This window comes from Bos grunniens, chromosome 18, assembly GCF_055505025.1.
Source record: "Bos grunniens cultivar Pamir isolate PY7600 chromosome 18, Bosgru_T2T1.0, whole genome shotgun sequence".
Lineage (NCBI taxonomy): Eukaryota > Metazoa > Chordata > Mammalia > Artiodactyla > Bovidae > Bos > Bos grunniens.
The window spans coordinates 65,917,353-65,938,992 of record NC_141182.1 but is presented as its reverse complement, the minus strand read 5'-3'; the positions used below and the strand labels follow the sequence as shown (position 1 = coordinate 65,938,992).

At 47.7% G+C, this 21,640-nt stretch overlaps 1 protein-coding gene across 11 annotated transcripts; it reads right to left on the bottom strand.

Moving 5' to 3' along the window:
• Positions 1-2,775: 2,775 nt before the first annotated feature.
• Positions 2,776-20,486, bottom strand: LOC147354861 (uncharacterized). Of its 11 annotated transcripts, none has more exons than XR_015146647.1 (3): positions 5,784-5,921; positions 4,979-5,105; positions 2,776-3,027 (listed from the first exon to the last, which is right to left on the bottom strand). XR_015146647.1 is itself a non-coding variant. In XM_086355109.1 (3 exons), exons 1-3 carry the CDS (start codon positions 20,322-20,324, stop codon positions 15,590-15,592), a joined length of 441 nt encoding a protein of 146 aa, XP_086211235.1. In that variant the 5' UTR covers positions 20,325-20,486; the 3' UTR covers positions 13,990-15,589. The 11 variants fall into 11 exon arrangements, 1 of the variants encoding a protein (XP_086211235.1); XR_015146646.1 differs by lacking the exon at positions 5,784-5,921 and adding an exon at positions 5,210-5,651; XR_015146652.1 differs by lacking the exon at positions 5,784-5,921 and adding an exon at positions 4,199-4,282 and having other exon boundaries at positions 4,979-5,110.
• Between the last annotated feature and the right edge of the window lie 1,154 nt (positions 20,487-21,640).

Genomic DNA, 21,640 nt, shown 5'->3' with positions numbered 1-21,640 from the left:
TACATTGTTGCCAAAAATTATCTTTATTTTTAATATAACAATTTTAAAGTATGTGAAGGTTGTGGTTTTAAGTTCCATATTGATGGCGACTCCTGTTATAGTCAGGTCTGAGAGACGAACAGAATCAGGCCAGAATGAGGACCAGAGCTGGGAATCAGTGAGGAGCAGAGCCGGGCCATACCAACGAGTGGAGCAGGGCCTCAGGGAAGAACAGCTGGGCCTCTGTGAGGAGCGGAGACTTGCCTCAGAGAAGCAGAGTCAGGCTTCAAGGAGGAGAGCGGAACCTCAGTGAGAAGTGAGCCAGGCCTCAGTGTGGAGTGGGGCAGAGCAGGGCCTCAGAGTAGCAAGGTCTGGACTCAGAGGGGCAGAGCCGAACCTCAGTGAGAAGCAAGCCAGGCCTCAGAGAAGCAAAGTTGGGCCTAAGCGAGGAGCAGAGCGAGGACTCAGTGAAGGCCGGAGGCGAGCCTTAGGACCAGACTGGGCCTCGGTGAGGAGCAGAGCCGGGCCTCATTGTGGAGCGGAGCCGGGCTGAAGACAGGCGAAGTCAGGCCTCAGGGAGGACCAGAGCCAAACCTTCCTGAGTAGCGGAGACGGGACTCGGTGAAGCAGTCAGGCCTCAGGGAGAAGCAGTTGGAAGGTAGTGAGAAGCGAGCCTGGCCTCTGTGAGGCCTGGGCTTCAGTTCTGAGGGAGGTGGGTCCCAGTGAGGAGCAGATAGGAGCCTCGGTGGAGAGCGGAGCCGGTTCTCAGTCCCTAGAGGAGCCAGGCCTCAGGGAAGTAAATTCAGGCCTCAGGGAGGAGGAGAACAGAACCTCAGTGAGAAGTGAGCCAGGTTCTGTGTGGACTGAAGCCTGGCCTCCCTGGGGACAAGAGCCGACCCTCAGTGAGGAGTGGAGCCGGGCTTCGCTGAGGACCATAGCCGGGCCCCAGTGAAGGGCAGAGAGGAGCCGGTCTCACTGAGCACTGGAGCCATCCTCTGTGTGGAGTGGAGCAGGCCTCAGTGCAGAATGGAGCCTTGCCTCAGAGACGCAAAGTCTGGCATCGAGGAGGACCAGAGCTGGGCCTCAGAGAAGCAAAGTCAGGTCTCGGGGAGGATCAGAGGTGAACCGTGGTGAGAAGTGAGCCAGGCCTCAGTGAGGAGAGGAGCTGGGCCTTGTTGAGGACCAGAGCCAGTGTTAGGGCTCTCAAGGGGCTCATAGCTGTAGTTAAAATATGGCCCATGGTGGTGACCTGACACAAGGGGTGAAATCGCAGTGGCCACATTGCCCTGACGGCTTCCTGTTTTTTCCTTAAGGCGATACCCTGTTTTTCCCTGCTGGTGCCAGTTTCTCAAGACTACATGACCACCCGACCATGAGACCCCTTTGACTATGTGACCACAGGACTCCAGCTGTGGGCTAAGGATAAACCCCTCTGGGGCACAATTTCCCATCGATACGGTATAAGAAGGGTTGGCTGTAACAAGAGAGCACTGGTTTCTCTCTAAAACCACTTTCTTTCTTCCTATAATAAATATTTCTCTGCCTGACTGTCCGGCTCACTCTCTTTTTCTCCATGCTCGCCTTACAGCCAGGACTCAGAGTAGCAAAGTCAGGCCTCAGGAAGACAATGGAACCTCAGTGAGAAGCGAGCCAGAACTCACTGAGGTTGTAGCCATGCCCCGGTGTGGAGTGGAGCCTGGCCTCAGTGAGGTCCAGAGCCGGGACTCAGAGCAGTTAAGTCAATCCTCAGGAAGAGGGAGAAGAGAACCTCAGTGAGAAGCAAGCTGGGCTCAGTGAGAACCCTAGCCAGACCCCAGTGTGGGTGGAGCCAGTCCTCAGTCAGAGAGAAGCTGGGTCTCACTGAGGAACAGAGCCAGACCTCAGAGAGGACCCGAGTCCAGTCTCTATGTGGAGTGTAGCTGGGCCTCAGTGTAGAATGGAGTCTTGCCTCAGAGAACCAAATTCCGTCCTCAAGGAGGACCAGAGCTGGGCCTGAGTGAAGAGTGGAGGTGAACCTTCACTCTAAGTGAAGGAACGTTGGGCTTCAGTGAGGAGGGTAGCTGAACCACAGTGAGGCCCAGAGCAGGACTCAGTGCTGGAGCTGAATCTCAGTGAGGTGCAGAGCAGGGACTCAGGACTGGAGCCAGGCCCCTGTGCGGAGCAGAGCCAGGCCTTCCTGAGGAGTGGCGCTGGCCCCAAGTGAGGAGGGGAGCCTGGCCTCAGAGTAGCAGTCAGGCCTCACGGAGGTGAACCAAACCTCAGTTAGAAGCAAGCCAAATCTCTGTGAGGACCAGAGCCGGGGCTCACTAAGGACCTGAGCGTGGACTGGAGCTGTGCTTCACTGAGGACGATACCGTGGCCTCACCGAGAACCACAACCAGGCCCATTGCAGGGCGGAGCTGTGCGGCAGTGCTGAGCGGAGCCAGGCCTCAGTGCAGGAGGAGCTGGGTCTCACTGGGGACTAGAGCCGAGCCTCACGGAGGAGCGGAGCCTGGCCTCAGTGCGGACCCTACCTGGGCCCCAGAGCACATCACAGGACCGGAGTGGAACCTCAGTGAGGACGGGAGACAGGCCTCAGTGGAGACCAGAGCCGGTCCTCATTGTGGACCGGAGCTGGTTCTCAGTGGAGAGCAGAGCCAGGCCTCAGAGGAGCAAAGTCATGCCTCAAGGAGGAGCAGAGCTGAACTGCAGTGAGAAGACAGCCTGGCCTCTGTGGGGACCGTAACCAGGCCCGTGTGGAGCAGAGCTGTCCTCACCGAGGAGGGAGCCGGACCTCAGGGAGCAAGGGAGGCATACCTGATTGCGCAGTGGGGCCAGGCCTCACCGAGGACCACAGCCAGGCCCAGTGAGGGGCAGAGCCTTGCCGGGTCTCAGTGCGGAGAGGACCTGGAGTGCTGAGCTGAGCCGAGACTCAGGCAGGGGTGCAGCTGGACTTCAGTGAGGAGCAGAGCCAGCTCTCAGCGTTGAGGTCCGGAGCCAGGCCTCTGTGTGGACCAGAGCCGGGACGTATGAGTACCGGAACCGGGACTCAGAGTAGCAAAGTCAGGCCTCAGAGAGGTGGAGAATGGAGCGTCAGTGAGAAGTGAGCTGGACCTCACTGATCACCAGATCTGGACCCCCGTGTGGCATGGAACCAGGCCTCAGTGCGGGGCCCCACTGAAGACTGGAGTTAGGCCCTAGTGGGGAGCAGAGCCACGTCTTAGTGTGAAGCAGACCCGCGCCTCAGTGAGCTCTGGGGCTGGGCCTCTGTGCAGACCGGAGCTGGGACTCAGAATAGTAAAGTCAAGCCTCAGGGATGAGAAGGGAACTTCAGTGAGAAGCGAGCCGGGCTCTGTGAGGAGCAGAGCCGAGTCTCACTGAGGACGGAGCCTCCGGTTTTTCTCCCAAGGGCCCCTCCCAGCAGGTCCTGAGGAAATCTAGTTACTAGTTATCCTCCACACGTATACAGTCCCGCATTTTCCCAAAGCTAAAAACTGGCCTGCCCTGTGGAGACCTAATGCCTGTCTGCAGCGCTCAGGGCCAAGCCTGTGGCCTGAACACACAGGTCCCGCCCTGGGAAAGGAAGGGGCTTGTCGCCCTCTGCGGGCCAACTGGGAGAATGCAGGCCGCACCCACTCCCACTGCAGAGCAGGCCGAGGTCTCTCCTGCCAGTCCTGCTCAAAGCACTACACTATGGAAATTCAAATGCGTCGAAGCCAGGATCCCAGCACTTCTACAACCCCAACTTCAGGACAATGAGCAAACACGTGGCCCAAAACCTATCTAGGAACACACTTCAGGGCTCACACCAAAAGGCATCCAGGTTGTTCCCAGGCGATTTTAAAATCTACATCACTAAAGAAAAATTTGGACAGGATGCCCCGGAGGAAGATTGATAGAGCCATAGGTCAGGTAGATCATGAGTTCTGGTTGGGAACACACACGTAATTTATTACACACACAGAAAGTCCTGCATGGTGAAAAACCTCCTTCCAAAGACTAAGAGCTAAGCCACAAAGTGGGGAAAAAATGTATTCCCCATCACACCAGATGAATTTTCACTCACATTAGGCTAAGAACCAGAAAGAAACAACTATATTCAAAATGAGTACTGATCTGAAGAGAGCCCTCTCCTCAAAAGATAAAAAGGTAACAAGAAAGTGGACAGGAATATGATCCACATGGCATTAGCCAAGGGAATGGCAAATTACAAAAGAAGACAGCGTTACACAGCACTTACAAGTGCCACCTCCTCAGGAAGGTCAATTCGGATTACTGGAGCACGAGAGGGAGCAGGAACTCTACTTTCTCGAGTCTGGGACACCTGTAAAGGGTCCTCCAGTCCTCCACAGGCAGCCTTTTCAAAGCCAAACAAGTCTCACCCCTGCAGACCAGCCATTAGGCCAACAAGCATTCACACAACTGTATTCCCAATCGGTGTTCAAAGAAAAACAAGAGAGCTCTTTTGCGTGGAGGCTCTGCTGCTGCTGCTGCTAAGTCGCTTCAGTTGTGTCCGACTCTGTGCGACCCCATAGACGGCAGCCCACCAGGCTCCGCCGTCCCTGGGATTCTCCAGGCAAGAACACTGGAGTGGGCTGCCGTTTCCTTCTCCAATGCATGAAAATGAAAAGTGAAAGGGAAGTCGCTCAGTCGTGTCTGACTCCTAGTGACCCCATGGACTGCAGCCTACCAGGCTCCTCCGTCCATGGGATTTTCCAGGCAAGAGTACTGGAGTGGGGTGCCGTTGCCTTCTCCGGCCTGGAGGCTCTACTCCTCCTCTAAACCTTAAAAAAATTGAGGAGGTCCTCAGTGCATATGCATCAGTCAGGGGCATGGGATGAGAGTACATGCACTGAAGGAAAGCAGAAAATCACACCCCACAATATGAAACTACAACACAGTCCACTCCTCTAAAGCAACTGGAAAAAAAAGTCACATTTGAAGGCTGACATCTTAAAATTTCAAATATGCATCCCACACCCACAAGAATAAAACACCATGATATTGGCATGAAATGTACCTTTTGAAGATGATTGGAATTGAAAGGATATTCCAGGAATATACTCATGGGTCGAAAAAGAGGCATCAAGACACTCGAGGAAGCGACAGACATGTGGTCCATTCTTTTAACAGCAAACTGGAGAGACCTGCTCCATTAAAGCACCATCAGTCTAAGATGAAACCCAGAAAGCGAAACACCACAACCCACCCCCCGCCAAAAAAAAAAAAACAAAACAAACCCAAAACACACCTCCTTCCGCACCACACACAAAGCTAACTCAAAGTCAGAATTTTCTCCCCTAGCGTTCTTGTGCTGGTTGTGGGCATTTGGACCTCCTCCCTTCTCCTGCCGGCAGCCCCCAGCCAGCAGCATCTCCCCACAGTTTCCTCAAGTTTTCCTCCCAGGGAGGCGCCTCCCAGCAGGTCCTGAGGAAGCTTAGCTGCCTTCCCAAAGGACAGACTCCTGCATTTTCCCAAAGCCAAAGCACTGGCCTGCCCCGAGGAGACCTAATGCCTGTCAGCTGTGCCCTGGACCAAGCCTGCGGCCCAAACACGCGGGTCCCGCCCTGGGAAGAGGCGGCTTGTCGCCCTCTGCCGGCCAACTGGGAGAATGCAGGCCGCACCCGCTCCCACGCAGAGCAGGCCGATGATGGATCTACGGCAGTGAAAGGACCGTCACCGTAAGAAAAAACCTGGGAAACGGAATATCACAACTGTGAAAACCAAAACCAGAACAGGGCTCCTTCCACGCCATGCACAGGACTAACTCCAAGTCAGAATTTTCCTCCCCCAGCTCTTCCTCTGCTGGGCCCTCCAGGACGGACCTCCCTTATCCTGCAGGCAGCCCCCAGCAGGCAGCATCCCCGCACCGTTTCCTCATCGCTTTTCCCCCTGGGGGCCCCTCCCAGCAGGACCTGAGGAAACCCAGCCACCCTGCGAGTGGACAGAGCCCTGCATTTTCCCGGAGCCAAAGCACTGGCCGGTCCGGAGGAGAACTAATGTCTGACAGCTGGGCCCCGGGCAAAGGCTGAGGCCAGAACTCAGGTCCAGCGCCCTTGGGTGGGTGGGGTCGGGTAGGGTTGGGTGGGACGGGGAGGCGGGGTTTTCGCCCTCTGCGGGCCAACTGGGAGAATGCAGGCTGCGGCCACATGTCAGCCGTGCAGGCAGACATCTCTCCGTCAGTCCTGCTGGGTGCTACATCTGGAAATTCAAACCGGTCGAGGCCACTATCCCAGGACTTTGGTAACCCTAACTACAGGGCAATGAGCAAACATGTCCCCCCAAAGCAACCTAGGCGCACGCTTCAAGGCCCACACCAAAAGGCATTCCAGATTTCCCCAAGGCAACTTTGAAATCTACAGCAGTATGGAAAAAAAAATCAGACATGATCACCTAGAGGAACATCCACAAGGCCACGGGCCTGGTCAGGCAGATCATGAGCTCTGACTGGCAACACACATCACCAAGTCCTTTCACACGCGGGAAACAAAACTTAATGGCACACACTTTATTAAACGCACATACACAAATCCTGCAGGTCAAAAAAACCTATTTTCCAATCCTAGGTGCTAAGCTGGACAGAGGGGCCTGGGGGGCTACAGTTGATGGGGCTGCAGAGTCTGACACAACTGAGCAACTGAGCAGAAAAGCCACAAAGTGGGAGGAAAAAGTACTCCCCAACACACTACATGAGGAATTTTTATTGACATTATACTAAGAACCACAGGCAAATCTACATTCGAAATGAGTGCAGGGCTTCCGCTGTGGTTCAGTTGTAAAGAATAGGCCTGCCAATGCAGGAGACAGGGGATTGATCCCCAGTCCAGGGAGATCCCACATGCCAAGGAACGACCAAGCCCGAGCGCCGCACTATTGAACCTGTGCTCTAGAGCTTGGGAGCTGCAAACACTGAACCCATGTGCTGAAACGACTTAAGCCCACTTGCCCTAGAGCCCAGTCCCGTGACAACAAAAGTCACTGCACTGAGAGCTGTGCAGGGCAACCAGAGTGTGGCCCCCATTTGATGCAATGATCAGAAGCCACCTGGCAATGAAGACCCAACACAGCCAAAAATAAAAAAACTAGTCATAAAAATAAAGCTCCTTTTTTGTTTAAAAAATGAGGAATTTTTATTCACATTAGACTAAGAACCATGAAGGAAAGAGTTACATTCAAAATGAGTACTAATCTGAAGAGGCCTCTGGCCTCCAAAGATAAACAGGTAACTAGTAAGTGGACAGAAAAATGATCCACATGGTATCACCCGAGGGAAAGGGAAATGAACAGCATCACACACCTCTTTCAACTGCCTCCCTCCTCCAGAAAGGGTGGTTCCGATTACAGGGCAACGGCAAGCACCTCTCCTTTCTTGCTGCTGGGACACCCCTAACAGCCCCTCGAGATACCTTTTAGCAGCATTTTCCAAAACCAAACCAACCAAACCCTGCAGACCAGCCATCAGGCCACCAGGCATTCACACCATTGCTTTCCCAAACTGTATCCTAAGAGAAACAAGGGCACTCTTTTGCACGAAGGCTCTACCCATACTTTCTGTACTTTCTGAACCTTAAAAAGTTCAGGAGGTCTTCAGTGCTTGCGTGCATCAGACGAGGGGAGCAGCGAATGGTATATCCCAATGAATAGGATCAGATGATGACACCCCACAATATGTAACTCCAACACACCCACCTCTCTAAAGCAATTGTAAAATAGTCACATTTGAAGGCTCTTGCAATTTCAAGTGTGCATCCCACATTCACAGTAAATAAAACACTGTGATACTGGCATGAGGATGTACCTCTCTGGAGATAACTGGAATATAAAGGGCATCCCAGAATTATGCCCATGGGTTAAAAAACAGGTGTGGAGACAGCCCAGGAAGCATCAGACACATATGTGGTCTATTCCTTTAATACCAAGCTGCCAGGGACCTGCTTAGATAAAACCCCATCACCCTAAGATAAAACCCCAAAAGCTGAACATCACAACCCCCCCCCCAAAAAAAAACAGGCTCCTTCCACACAAGACTAACTCAAAGTCAGAATTTTCTCCCCCAGCTTTCCTGTGCTGGGGATGGGCATTCAAACCTCCTCCCTTTCTCCTGCCGGCAGCCCCCAGCAGGCAGCATTTCCTCCCCCTACTCCGCAGTTTCCTCAAGTTTCCTCGCAGGGTGGCCCCTGCGCCAAAGCACTGGCCTGTGCTGAGGAGACCTAAGGCCTGTCGCCTGTGCCCTGGGCCAAACCTAAGACCAGAAGACACAGGTCCCAGCCTGGGAAGAGAGGAGGGTTGTCGCCCTCTGCGGGCTGACTCACGAACTCCTTATTGCCAAATTCAGACTTAAAAAAAGTAGGGAAAACCACTAGACCATTCAGGTGTGACCTAAATCAAATTCCTTATGATTATACAGTGGAAGTGACAAATAAATTCAAGAGATTAGATCTGATAGATGGAGTGCTTGAAGAACTATGGACAGAGGTTTATGACATTGTATAGGAGGCTGTGATCAAGACCATCCCCAAGAAAAAGAAATGCAAAAAGGCAAAATGGCTGTCTGAGGAGACCTTACAAATAGCTGTGAAAAGAAGAGAAGTGAAAGGCAAAGGAAAAAAGGAAATATACAAGTTTTGAATGCAGAGTTCCAAAGAATAGCAAGGAGAGATAAGAAAGCCTTCCTCAGCGATCAATGCAAAGAAATAGAGGAAAACAACAGAATGGGAAAGACTAGAGATCTCTTCAAGAAAATCAGAGATCCCAAGGGAACTTTTCATGCAAAGATGGGCAAAATAAAGGACAGAATGGTATGGACCTAACAGAGGCAGAAGATAATAAGAAGAGGTGGCAAGAATACACAGAACTGTACAAAAAAGATCTTGATGACCCAGATAATCACGATGGTGTGTGAAGTCAAGTGGGCCTTAGGAAGTATCATTATGAACAAAGCTAGTGGAGGTGATAGAATTCCAGGTAAGCTATTTCAAATCCTAAAAGATGATGCTGTAAAGTGCTGCACTCAATATGCCAGCACATTTGGAAAAGTCAGCAATGGCCACAGGACTGGAAAAGGTCAGTTTTCATTCCCATCCCAAAGAAAGGCAATGCCAAAGAATGCTCAAACTACTGCACAATTGCACTCATCTCACATACTAGCAAAGTAATGCTCAAAATTCTCCAAGCCAGGCTTCAACAGTACGTGAACCAATAACTTCCAGATGTTCAAGCTGGTTTTAGAAAAGGTAGAGGAACCAGAGATCAAATTGCCAACATCTGCTGGATCATAGAAAAAGCAAGAGAGTTCCATAAAAACATCTAATTCTGCTTTATTGACTATGCCAAAGCCTTTGACTGTGTAGATCACAACAAACTGTGAAAAATTCTTCAAGAGATGGGAATACCAGATCACCTTACCTGCTTCCTGAGAAATGTGTTTGCAGGTCAAGAAGCAACAGTTAGAACTGGACATGGAACAACAGATTTGTTCCAAATAGGCAAAGGAGTACATCAAGGTTGTATATTGTAACCCTGCTTATTTAACTTACATGCAGAGTGTATCATGCGAAATGCTGGACTGGATGAAGCACAAGCTGGAATCAAGATTGCTGGGAGAAATATCAATAACCTCAGATATGCAGATGACACCACCCTCATGGCAGAAAGTGAAGAAGAACTAAAGAGTCTCTTGATAAAAGTGAAAGAGGAGAGTGAAAAAGTCAGATTAAAATTCAACATTCAGAAAACTAAGATCATAGTATCTGGTCCCATCACTTCATGGCAAGTAGATAGGGAAACAGTAACAGACTTTGAGAGTCCCTTGGACTGCAAGGAGATCCAACCAGTCCATCCTAAAGGAGATCAGTCCTGAATATTCATCGCAAGGACTGATGTTGAAGCTGAAACTCCAATACTTTAGCCACCTGATGCAAAGAACTGACTCATTTGAAAAGACCCTGATGCTGGGAAAGATTAAAGGCAGGAAGAAAAGGGGACAACAGAGAATGAAATGGTTGGATGGCATCACCGACTTGTTGAATATGAGTTTGCGTAAGCTTCAGGAGTTCATGATGGACAGGGAAGCCTGGTGTGCTACAGTCCATGGGGTCACCAAGAGTCAGACACGACTGAGCAACGGAACTGAACTGCAGGCCAACTGAGAGAATGCAGGCCGCACACACTCCCACCGCAGGGCAGGCCGAAGTCGCTCCTGCTAGTCTGGCTCAAGGCACTACACTCTGGAAATTCAAACAGGTCGAGGTCACTATCCCGGGACTTCTATAGTCCTAACTATAGGGCAATGATTGAAAACATGCCTCCAAACCAATGTAGGTGCTTACTTCAGGGCTCATACCCAAAGGCACTCCTAGTTATCTCCAAGCAATTTTCCAAACCACAGCAGTATATAATAAATTAGGTCACTCAAAGGAACATCCATGCAGCCATGGGTCTGGTCAGGGACATTACGAGCTCTGATTGGAAACACACATCACCAAAAGCCTTCCCAGAGGGAAAATAAAACAAAATTACACACAATTTTTTAAACAGGAAAAAAAGATTCCTGTAGGTTAAGAAACCTCTTTTTATTATATATATATTTTTAATTTTTTTATGTCTGAACGTAGAGTTTTGGGTTTAATTAGCAATAAGTACACAGAAACCTACGCAAACAAAATTAATTATTAAGTCAAGGAACTAAAAAGGCAGAACAGGGTAAGAGCAACACATCACTTAGCGGTACAGTGTTACGTAAGCTCAGTCGTGCATACATCCTTAATCACAGTCAGTAATGAAGACGCTGAATTACATACACCGGGAAAGGGGAGCAGGAAGAGAAAGTGTAATGGCTGGGAAGCAGCAGAACAAAGTTTTATATTAGAAATTAAAGAAATGCCTCAAACTAGAAACAGGTAAAGCAATATAAGCATGCTCTTTAGAGATACAGTAATAAATAACAACAACAAAAAAAATCAGTGAAACAGCTCACTCTGGGGACAGGAAATAGGAGGTGGTCAAGGGAATGGTAATTTTTATTAGAAAAAAAAAATTTTTATAGACCTACTTGAGTCTAAACTATGTGTATTTATTTGATTCTGACTATATGAATCACTACAGATGGTGACTGCAGCCATGAAATTAAAAGACGCTTTCTCCTTGGAAGGAAAGTTATGACCAACCTAGATAGCATATTCAAAAGCAAAGACATTACTTTACCAACAAAGGTCCGTCTAGTACAAGGCTATGGTTTTTCCTGTGGTCCTGTAGGGATGTGAGAGTTGGACTGTGAAGAAGGCTGAGCGCCGAAGAATTGATGCTTTTAAACTGTGGTGTTGGAGAAGACTCTTGAGAGTCCCTTGGACTGCAAGGAGATCCAACCAGTCCATTCTGAAAGGGATCAGCCCTGGGATTTCTTTGGAAGGAATGATGCTAAAGCTGAAACTCCAGTACTTTGGCCACCTCATGTCAAGAGCTGACTCATTGGAAAAGACTCTGATGCTGGGAGGGGTTCGGGGCAGGAGGAGAAGGGGACGACAGAGGATGAGATGGCTGGATGGCATCACCGACTCGATGGACGTGAGTCTGAGTGAACTCCGGGAGTTGGTGATGGACAGGGAGGCCTGGCGTGCTGCGATTCATGGGGTCGCAAAGAGTCGGACACGACTGAGCGGCTGATCTGATCTGATCTCATCTGATGTGAAACCTTAAGACAACAGATCTCCACCCACTGCCCGCCCCCGCCCCACCCCTGGAAACGCAGCATGGTGCCTGATCCATAAAAGTTCAGAAATGTTATAACAAGACAGACGGTGGCATTTTCATATCACCATTACACTCATGCTACAGATAACAATGCTTCCTCTGCTACAAATGCTACTTGATCCTTTTATAACAAGTTATTTACTTAATGCTTGGAATATCTGTGCAGGCTTAATGAAGTAAAAAGTAAAATGTTCAAAATTTTTCTTGTACTTAAGCAAAATACCTAATTTTATATAATTTAAACACAACTTTTCACTTTAGTAATAGAAACAATGGAACTATTTCACTTCTGACATTTAACAATTATTAATATAAGACTTCAAACTCCCCAAGACATGCACTACAGCCATAGAATAGATTCTGTCATCAAAATGATGGTCTTGCATCTTACGTATGTTTGCACTTTGAGTCTTATTTACCAGAATAAAAACAGGTTAAGACAATGAACAGGCAGTTCATACCAAAAGAATACAAACAGCCAATAACACTGCCATAGCAGCCTCGTTTGTAATGAAAGAAACACACTTTTAAAATATAAGGTACCATTTTTAATCTATATTGGCAAAGATTAAATTTTTTTTAAAAGATCCTATCTACAGATGACAAATCTGTAGGTTGATAGGGGGTGGGAGTGGTGAGAGAATGATCAAACATATAACACTAACTGGAAATATAAATTATGCAGCCTTTTTGGAGAAAAATTTGGCAATACTTATTGAGGCTCTAAATATATTTAATTCCTTTGGACATCATTAAACATGTAGTTCAAAATGTGGCTACAAGGATATTCAATAAACCACTGCTTACAGTAAAAACTGCAGACATTCAAAATGCCTAGCAGACAGGACAGAATGAGTTAGCTGTGGCACACCTTCCTCACGGCAGGCAGTGGGCCTCCCCTAGGTATCACTCCCCCAGACTCTGCCTTAGGCTTCTTCCTTACCAAGAGTAGTTCCCTTTCCACAGAAGCCAAGAGTGTCAAGTTCAGCTTTCTCAGTGACCTGACCGGGGTCACCAGAAACTTTGCGGAAATTTTCTGGGGGCTCTTAAGAAGAAAAAACCTTCCTCACTAACAAAACTGAGATGTGAGAAGCAAAACAGCCTTTTCTTTCAGATGCATGAGGGAGACCAGCCTAGAGAAAAACAAATAAGCTAAGAAGGAGGCAAAAAAAAAAAAAGGCCCTAATGACAACTTTAAATTGTTTGTTATGTGACACAATAAATGTCCTTGGTTACTAAGTCAATTAGAGTTGAACTGTATTACCTCTGGTCAATTGCATCTTGATAGTAGCTGGAAAAGAGAATACTTAAGCAGCACTAAAAGTTATGCTACACCAGCATAGTTATGGGCCTCAGATGTAGAGTCAAAAGAAAAATTAAATATAGTTCAGTTCAGTTCAGTCACTCAGTCATGTCCGACTCTTTGCCACCCCATGAATCGCAGCACACCAGGCCTCCCTGTCCATCACCAACTCCAGGAGTTCACTCAGACTCACGTCCATCGAGTCAGTGATGCCATCCAGCCATCTCATCCTCTGTCGTCCCCTTCTCCTCCTGCCCCCAATCCCTCCCAGCATCAGAGTCTTTTCCAATGAGTCAACTCTTCGCATGAGGTGGCCAAAGTACTGGAGTTTCAGCTTTAGCATCATTCCCTCCAAAGAAATCCCAGGGCTGACCTCCTTCAGAATGGACTGGTTGGATCTCCTTGCAGTCCAAGGGACTCTCAGAAGTCTTCTCCAACACCACAGTTCAAAAGCATCAATTCTTTGGTGCTCAGCCTTCTTCACAGTCCAACTCTCACATCCATACATGACCACAGGAAAAACCATAGCCTTGACTAGACGAACCTTTATTGGCAAAGTAATGTCTCTGCTTTTGAATATGCTATCTAGGTTGGTCATAACTTTCCTTCCAAGGAGTAAGCGTCTTTTAATTTCATGGCTGCAGAGAAAAATTAAATATAGTATGTTCTATTAAAAAAAAAGAGTAAGTATATTAATAGGGAATCATTCGCCAAGAAAAAGATCTGGGAAGATACTCCATGTTTTAAGGATAGGTACCTCTAAAATAGTGATCTCTGAAAAATAGGAATTTGAACATTCTCTATTTTGTGTATTCCGTTTTATCACTTTAAGACTCTACCATCGATTTCTATATTTTTTTAAAAATCAAATCCAATGTGATTTTGGGGAGGAAAAAGAGGCAAACATGTATTCTAAGCACCTATCTTGATCTGGGAGTCTGCCTTTTAATAGGAAAAGTTGTTTCTTCTTTTTAAAAATGTTTTGTGACATAAAATTTGATACTCTCAGGCATTTATTTTTTAGTGAATACAGAAGACTACAGTTTTCACTTCCCTTTGTTACTCAGAAAATCATTTCATGAGTTAGTACCATTTCTTATTGAAATCTCTTCTGTAAAGCAAAAACAGTCCCAAAATGAAGGCTCTTCGGGGGTCACAGGAACTGCAGATGATATTACATCATTAAAGGTGAGAATAGTAAACTGCCTCTGGGTTGCTTTAGAACCATCTTGAGATGTAACATTCTGATGTCTAGATCCACTGGGTTTCCTAATGACAGAGTCATTTCCTAGGCAGGTTGATAAGGAGTCTAGGGGACCCAAAGAAGGGACGGGCCTGGAATTCTCAAGGAGGAAGGAAGGACAAACTTTCTTCCTTCTCTACATTCCTTAGGATTATATAACAATAATGTATCCTGCCTGAGGACAGTCTCTGGATTAAACCTTCTGGCTAATTCTGCTATCTTAAAATGTAAATTATGGAGTAGGTCTAGTGAGGTCTTTTCAACCTTGACATTCTTTGGATTCATTGGAGAGTATATAATTTCATTGCTAACACTAGCAAGTGGGTACTTTTTCTGCCCCCTTCTGATGCCTATGTCAGAAGCTTTCTCTATCTCCTTTATACTTTAATAAATCTTTATTACACAAAAGCTCTGAGCGATCAAGCCTCGTCTCTGGCCCCGGATTGAATTCTTCTCCTCTGGGGGCCAAGAACCCCAGTGTCTTCGCGTGATTCAACAACAACCTTTCACTAAGAGCTGCTGCTGCTGCTGCTAAGTCGCTTCAGTCGTGTCCGACTCTGTGCGACCCCATAGACGGCAGCCCACTAGGCTCCCCCGTCCCTGGGATTCTCCAGGCAAGAACACTGGAGTGGGTTGCCATTTCCTTCTCCAGTGCATGAAAGTGAAAAGTGAAAGGGAAGTTGCTCAGTCGTGTCCAACTCTTCGCGACCCCATGAACTGCAGCCTACCAGGCTCCTCTGCCCTTGGGATTTTCCAGGCAAGAGTACTGGAGTGGGTTGCCATTGCCTTCTCCTTCCTAAGAGCTACTGCAACAAAATGGTGCTCATTTCTTTTGCTTTCCTCAAATGCCCATTCTTTTTCTTCTTCTCCATCCAAAAATAAAAGTGTTTCTTTATAAACTTGGCCTATACCCAGGTTTAACGGGGATATATCGAATTCAAGCCATTGCAATTCAAATCCTAATCCAACACCTATTGCTTTTATGAAGCTTTCTTTCAGTGCCCAATTCCTATAAAACGTATCCAGCTGAGTCCATTCATCCTTAAAGCTTCTGATTGTTTCCCATTCTTCGTTGGTAAACTTTCTTTTCATAATATGAAAAAATTCTGGAATTGAACCACGACCTGGAAAACTAGTCTTCATTATATCAATTCCAACTTGTAGCTCAGATTCTGCAGCAAGTACAGCATAGTCTCCTTGATGAGAGATGTTAAAGTTGAAATTGGGGTAAGGATTCAATGAGTCTTTTGCAAGAACTGGTTTTCCTTTTGCAGTTCTTTGCAAACGAATATTACCCCAAGGTATATTCAATTTCTCTGCAACTAATTTCCTTATCATCAAACGACCAGCCAGGGCGGCCTTAGGTCCCGGGCGAAGACGAACTGGCTGATGCGTTCCTTCTCCGGCTGGATCGATCGCACCGCTAGCAGCCATTCGGCGCGGCTGGGCAGCCACGTGCCGCAGGGGAAGGCCCAGCGCAGGCCCTCCACCGCGGCAGCACGCAGAGTCGCCGGCCGAGGAGAACCATCCACCGAAGGCCTCGCCGCCGCCCGGGCTGGATGGCGCGGACCGGGGCGGAGACCCTCCCAGCTGCTCCGGCCGTGCGGGGGGCGGGGCGCCGCGTGCGTCCACAGGACCTAGGTCACGGGGGCAAGAAAGCTCTTTTTAAATCTCAGGAGCTAATCCAGAAGTGAGAGGAAAAAGTATTCCCCACCACACACCTGATGAGGAATTTTCATTCCTATTAGACTGAGAACCAGAAAGTAAAACCTACGTTCAAAATGGGTACCGGGCTTCCCTGGTGGCTCAGCGGTAAAGAATCCACCTGCCAACACAGGAGACATGGGTTCAATTTCTGGTCCAGGGAGATCCCACATGCCTTTGAGGAACTAAACTCGTGTGCTGAAATGAGAGGAGGGGGAAAAAAAAAAAAAAGGATACGTTTAGAGAAACCAGAAAGCAACACAGACACAGACATATGTGGTTACGTTACTTCTGACCAAGCTCCATGGACCTATGGCAGTGAGAGGACCGTCACCCTAGGGAAAAACCTGGAAAACGGAAGAAAACCCCCTTGAAAAAAGAAACGAAATGAAGCAGGGCACTTTCCACACCGCACCCAAGACGAATTCAAAGTCAGAATTTTCCTCCCCCAGCTCTTCCTCTGCTGGGTCCTCCTAGACGGACCTCCCTTCTCCTGCAGGCATCCCCCAGCTGGCAGCATCTCCCCACTTTTTCCTCAGCTTTTTCTCCCAGGGGGAACCTTCCCAGCAGGTCCTCAGGAAACATGACTACCCTCCCTGAAGACAGTGTCTGGCATGTTCCCGACCCCAAAGCATTGGCTCTGAGGAGACCTAATGCCTGTCACTGTTTCCACTGTTTCCCCATCTATTTCCCATAAAGTGGTGGGACCAGATGCCATGATCTTCGTTTTCTGAATGTTGAGCTTTAAGCCAACCTTTTTACTCTCCTCTTTCACTCTCATCAGGAGGCTTTTGAGTTCCTCTTCACTTTCTGCCATAAGGGTGGTGTCATCTGCATATCTGAGGTTATTGATATTTCTCCCAGCAATCTTGATTCCAGCTTGTGTTTCTTCCAGTCCAGCGTTTCTCATGATGTACTCTACATAGAAGTTAAATAAGCAGGGTGACAATATACAGCCTTGACGTACTCCTTGTCCTATTTGGAACCAGTCTGTTGTTCCATGTCCAGTTCTAACTGTTGCTCCCTGACCTGCATACAGATTTCTCAAGAGGCAGGTCAGGGGGTCTGGTATTCCCATCTCTTTCAGAAGTTTCCACAGTTTATTGTGATCCACACAGTCAAAGGCTTTGGCATAGTCAATAAAGCAGAAATAGATGTTTTTCTGGAACTCTCTCGCTTTTTCCATGATCCAGCGGATGCTGGCAATTTGATCTCTGGTTTGTCTGCCTTTTCTAAAACCAGCTTGAACATCTGGAAGTTCATGGTTCACGTATTGCTGAAGCCTGGCTTGGAGAATTTTGAGCATTACTAGCGTGTGAGATGAGTGCAATTGTGCGATAGTTTGAGCATTCTTTGGCATTGCCTTTATTTGGGATTGGAATGAAAACTGACCTTTTCCAGTCCTGTGGCCACTGCTGAATTCTCCAAATTTGCTGGCATATTGAATGTAGCACTTTCACAGCATCATCTTTCAGGATTTGCAATAGCTCAACTGGAATTCCATCACCTCCACTAGCTTTGACTTTATGTTTATGGGCTCCAAAATCACTGCAGATGGTGACTGTAGCCATGAAATTAAAAGACGCTTACTCCTTGGAAGAAAAGTTATGACCAACCTAGATAGCATATTCAAAAGCAGAGACATTACTTTGTCAACAAAGGTCCGTCTAGTCAAGGCTATGGTTTTTCCAGTAGTCATGTATGGATGTGAGAGTTGGACGCCAAAGAATTGATGCTTTTGAATTGTGGTGTTGGAGATGACTCTTGAGAGTCCCTTGGACTGCAAGGAGATCCAACCAGTCCATTCTAAAGGAGATCAGCCTGGGTGTTCTTTGGAAGGAATGATGCTAAAGCTGAAACTCCAGTACTTTGGCCACGTCATACGAAGAGTTGACTCATTGGAAAAGACTCTGATGCTGGGAGGGATTGGGGGCAGGAGGAGAAGGGGACGACAGAGGATGAGATGGCTGGATGGCATCACCAACTCGATGGACGTGAGTTTGAGTGGACTCCGGGAGATGGGGATGGACAGGGAGGCCTGGCGTGCTGCGATTCATGGGGTCGCAAAGAGTCGGACACGACTGAGCGACTGAAGTGGAATGCCTGTCAGCTGCGCCCTGGACCAAGCCTGTGGCCTGAACACTCAGGTCCCGCCCTGGGAAGAAGCAGCTTGTCGCCCTCTACGGGCCAACTGGGAGAATGCAGGCCGCACCCGCTCCCACTGCAGAGCGGGCGGAGGTCTCTCCTGCCCATCCTGCTGAAGGCACAACACTCTGGAAATACACGAGTCTCGACCACTATCCCAGGACTTCTGCAACCTAACTACAGGGCAATGACTGAAAATGTACAGCAAATCATGCCCCCAAACCAATCTAGGCACACACTTCAGGGGTCATACCAAAAGGCATCCAGACTGTCCCCAGGCAATTGTGAAATCTACAGCCTTACAGAAAAAATTAGACATGACCCCACAGAGGAACACTGACACAGCCATGTGTCTCATCATGGCGATCAGGAGCTCTGATTGGCACCACACATCACCAAAAGCCCTCACACATGGGAAACAAAACAACACAATTTATTAAACACACACACACAAATCCTGCAGGGTAAGAAACCTTCTGAAGCCCAAGAGCTAAGCCGCAGAGTGGGAGGAAAAAAGTAAAAAAGTTACCCACCACACACCTGATGAGAAAGTTTTACTAAAATTGTACTAAGAACCATAAAGCAAACACCTACATTCAAAGTGAATACCAGGCTTTGTGGCTCAGTGGTAAAAAAAATCCACCCACCAATTCAACTCCTTGGAGCTCCTTCCACACCACACACAAGACGAACTCGATCAGCATTTTCCTCGCTCAGCTTTTCCTCTGCTGGCTCCTTTCAGACAGACCTCCTCCCTTTCTCCTGCAGACAGCCCCCAGCAGGCAGCATCCCCCCACTTTTCCCTCAGTTTTTCTCCCACAGGGTCCCCTCCCAGCAGGTCCTGAGGAAACCTAGCTACATTCTGAGTGGACAGAGGGCTGCATTCTTCCCAAACCAAAGCACTGCCTGGTCGTGAGGAAACCTAACGCCTGTCAGCTGTGCCCTGGACCAAGCCTGTGGGCCTAAGACACAGGTCTCGCCTTGGGAAGAGAGGCAGGTTGTAGCCCTCCGCGGGCCAACTGGGAGAATGCAGGCCCACCCGCTCCCACTGCAATGCAGGCTGAGGTTTCTCCTGCCAGTCCTGCTTAACACACTAGCCTCTGGAAATTCAAACATGTCGAGGCCAATATCCCAGGACTTCCCTGGTGGTCAGTGGTAGAGAATTCACCTGTCAATGCAGCTGACATAGGTTCTATCCCTGAGTCAGGAAGATCCCCTCGAGAAGGAAATGGCAACCCACTTCAGTATTCTTGCCTGGGAAATCCCATGGACTTAAGGAACCTGGTGGGCTACAGTCCATGGGGTCGCAGTGAGTAGGACATGGCTTAGTGACTAAACAACGACTGGCACCATAAATATAGGGCAATGAGCAAACACGTGTCCGAAAAGCAATCTAAACACAGTTCGGGACTCACACCAAAAGGCACTCCATCTTGGCCTCAGCCAACTTTAAAATGTGCACAACTATATAAAAAATTAGAGAGGATCCCACAGAGAAACAGTGACATGGCCATGGGTCTTTTCAGATAGAGCACGAGCTCTGATTTGTAACACATGTTATAAGAAGGCCTCACACATGAGAAGAAAAATCAGTTAAATGCACTTTATTTTAAAAAAATAAAGTCAAAATCCTCTTGGGTGAAAAACCTCCTTCTGAAGGCCAAAAGTTAAGCCACCAAGTGGGAAGAAAAAATATTGGCTAAACACACACCAGATAAGAAAATTTTACTCACATTAGATAAAGAGGTAAAAACCAAACAGCTACACTCAAATGATTAACGATCTACAGCCAGGATTCTGGCCGGGTGAGTGGGCCTGATTTTGTCTGTGGGTTTTGTGTTCTGTGCAGTTGGTAGTGATGAAGCCTTCAGCCTGTTTGCTAAGTTGCTTCAGTTGTGTGGATTCTTTGTGAACCCACAGACTGTAGCCTGCCAGGCTCCTCTGTCCATGGGATTCTGCAGGCGAGAATACTAGAGTCGGTTACCATTTCCTCCTCCAGGGATCTTCCCGACCCAGGGATTGAACCCGCGCCTCTTAAGTCTCCCGCGTTGGCGGGTGGGTTCCTTACCACTAGCACCACCTGGGAAGAATGTTTGGCAGGTGTGAAAGAGCCTGTGGCATTCATGCCTTGGATTGAAGTAAGTTCAGGGAACTGGCTCCAGTGCCTGGCCATCATTCTCAGACAGTGAAGAGCACAATCGGGCACCCACCCGGCAGTAACATGTTTCAGCTGGCTGTCGTGGAGAGAATCAAGTGGAAGCATAAAGTCTGGACACAGAGTCCTGTCCGGAGACTCCTGGGACATGCCTGTAACAGGTGGCGGAGGCCTGCTCCAGTGGGATTGTTGTGACTCTCAGCGATTTGGAAGAGGCAGCTACAGGAACTGAAGAGGCAGAATCAAGGAACAGGAGTCAGCTATAGGAGGGAAGGCAACCCGTATGATATTCAGATTTCTGGCTGAGACAAATGGACTTAACACCGCACCAACTAGCACCTTGGAGGGAGTCAGCCTACAAAACAGGTGCACAGAGACAACAAACAGGTCAGTGACGAGTGTCAGGCACGGTGTGAAAGCCCTGTTGGAATACACTTCTGCTTGCCTGAGTGCTGACTCCTGACCATTCTGGCCAACCCAGTTTTATATATCACATCTCGTCAATTTTAAGACACACATTTGTTTTCACATCTCCAAAATCAGCATGTTTTTAATTGAATGTGTAACATGATTTAGTTGGCTGTGTATTTTTTCAGTGGTACATATAATCATGATTCTTCTGAAAATGGGATGAAATCTTGCTTTTGATGAAATACAATGATGTCTATCAACCTTAAAAGGAAACAATACATGAGTGTGCTTCCTTATGACTTAAATTTTACCTTATTCTAAAAAGATCTGAAGTTACACACTCCCTGATTTTGACACAGAATAGAGAACCCAGAAATAAATCCATGTACTTATGATTAATTAATCTACAACAGAAGAAACAAGAATATACAATGGAGAAATTCTTCAATAAATGGTGCAGCAAAAACTGGACAGCTACATGTAAAAGAATGAAATTAGGACATTCTCTATGGCCATATACAAAAATAAACTCAAAATGCATTAAAGACCTAAGTGTAAGACCAGAAACCATAAAACTCCCAGAGGAACACACAGGCAGAACATTCTTTGACATAAATCATCGTGATATTTTTTGGATCTGTCCCTAAAACAAATGAAATAAAAGTAAAAACAAACGGACTTAATTAAAAAACGTCTGCACAGCAAAGAAAGCGAAAAAAAAAAAAAGACTGAATGGAAAAAATATATGCAAATGATGTGACTGTTAAGGGGTTATATATATAGTAGTCGTTCAGTCATGTCCAACTCTTTGTGATCCCATGGACTGTAGCCTACCAGGCTCCTCCATCCATGGAATTTTCCAGGCAAGAGTACTGGAGTGGGCTGCCATTTCCTTCTCCAGGGGATCTTCCCAAACCAGGGATCGAACCCAGGTATCCCACATTGCAAGCAGAAGCTTTATCATCTGAACCAC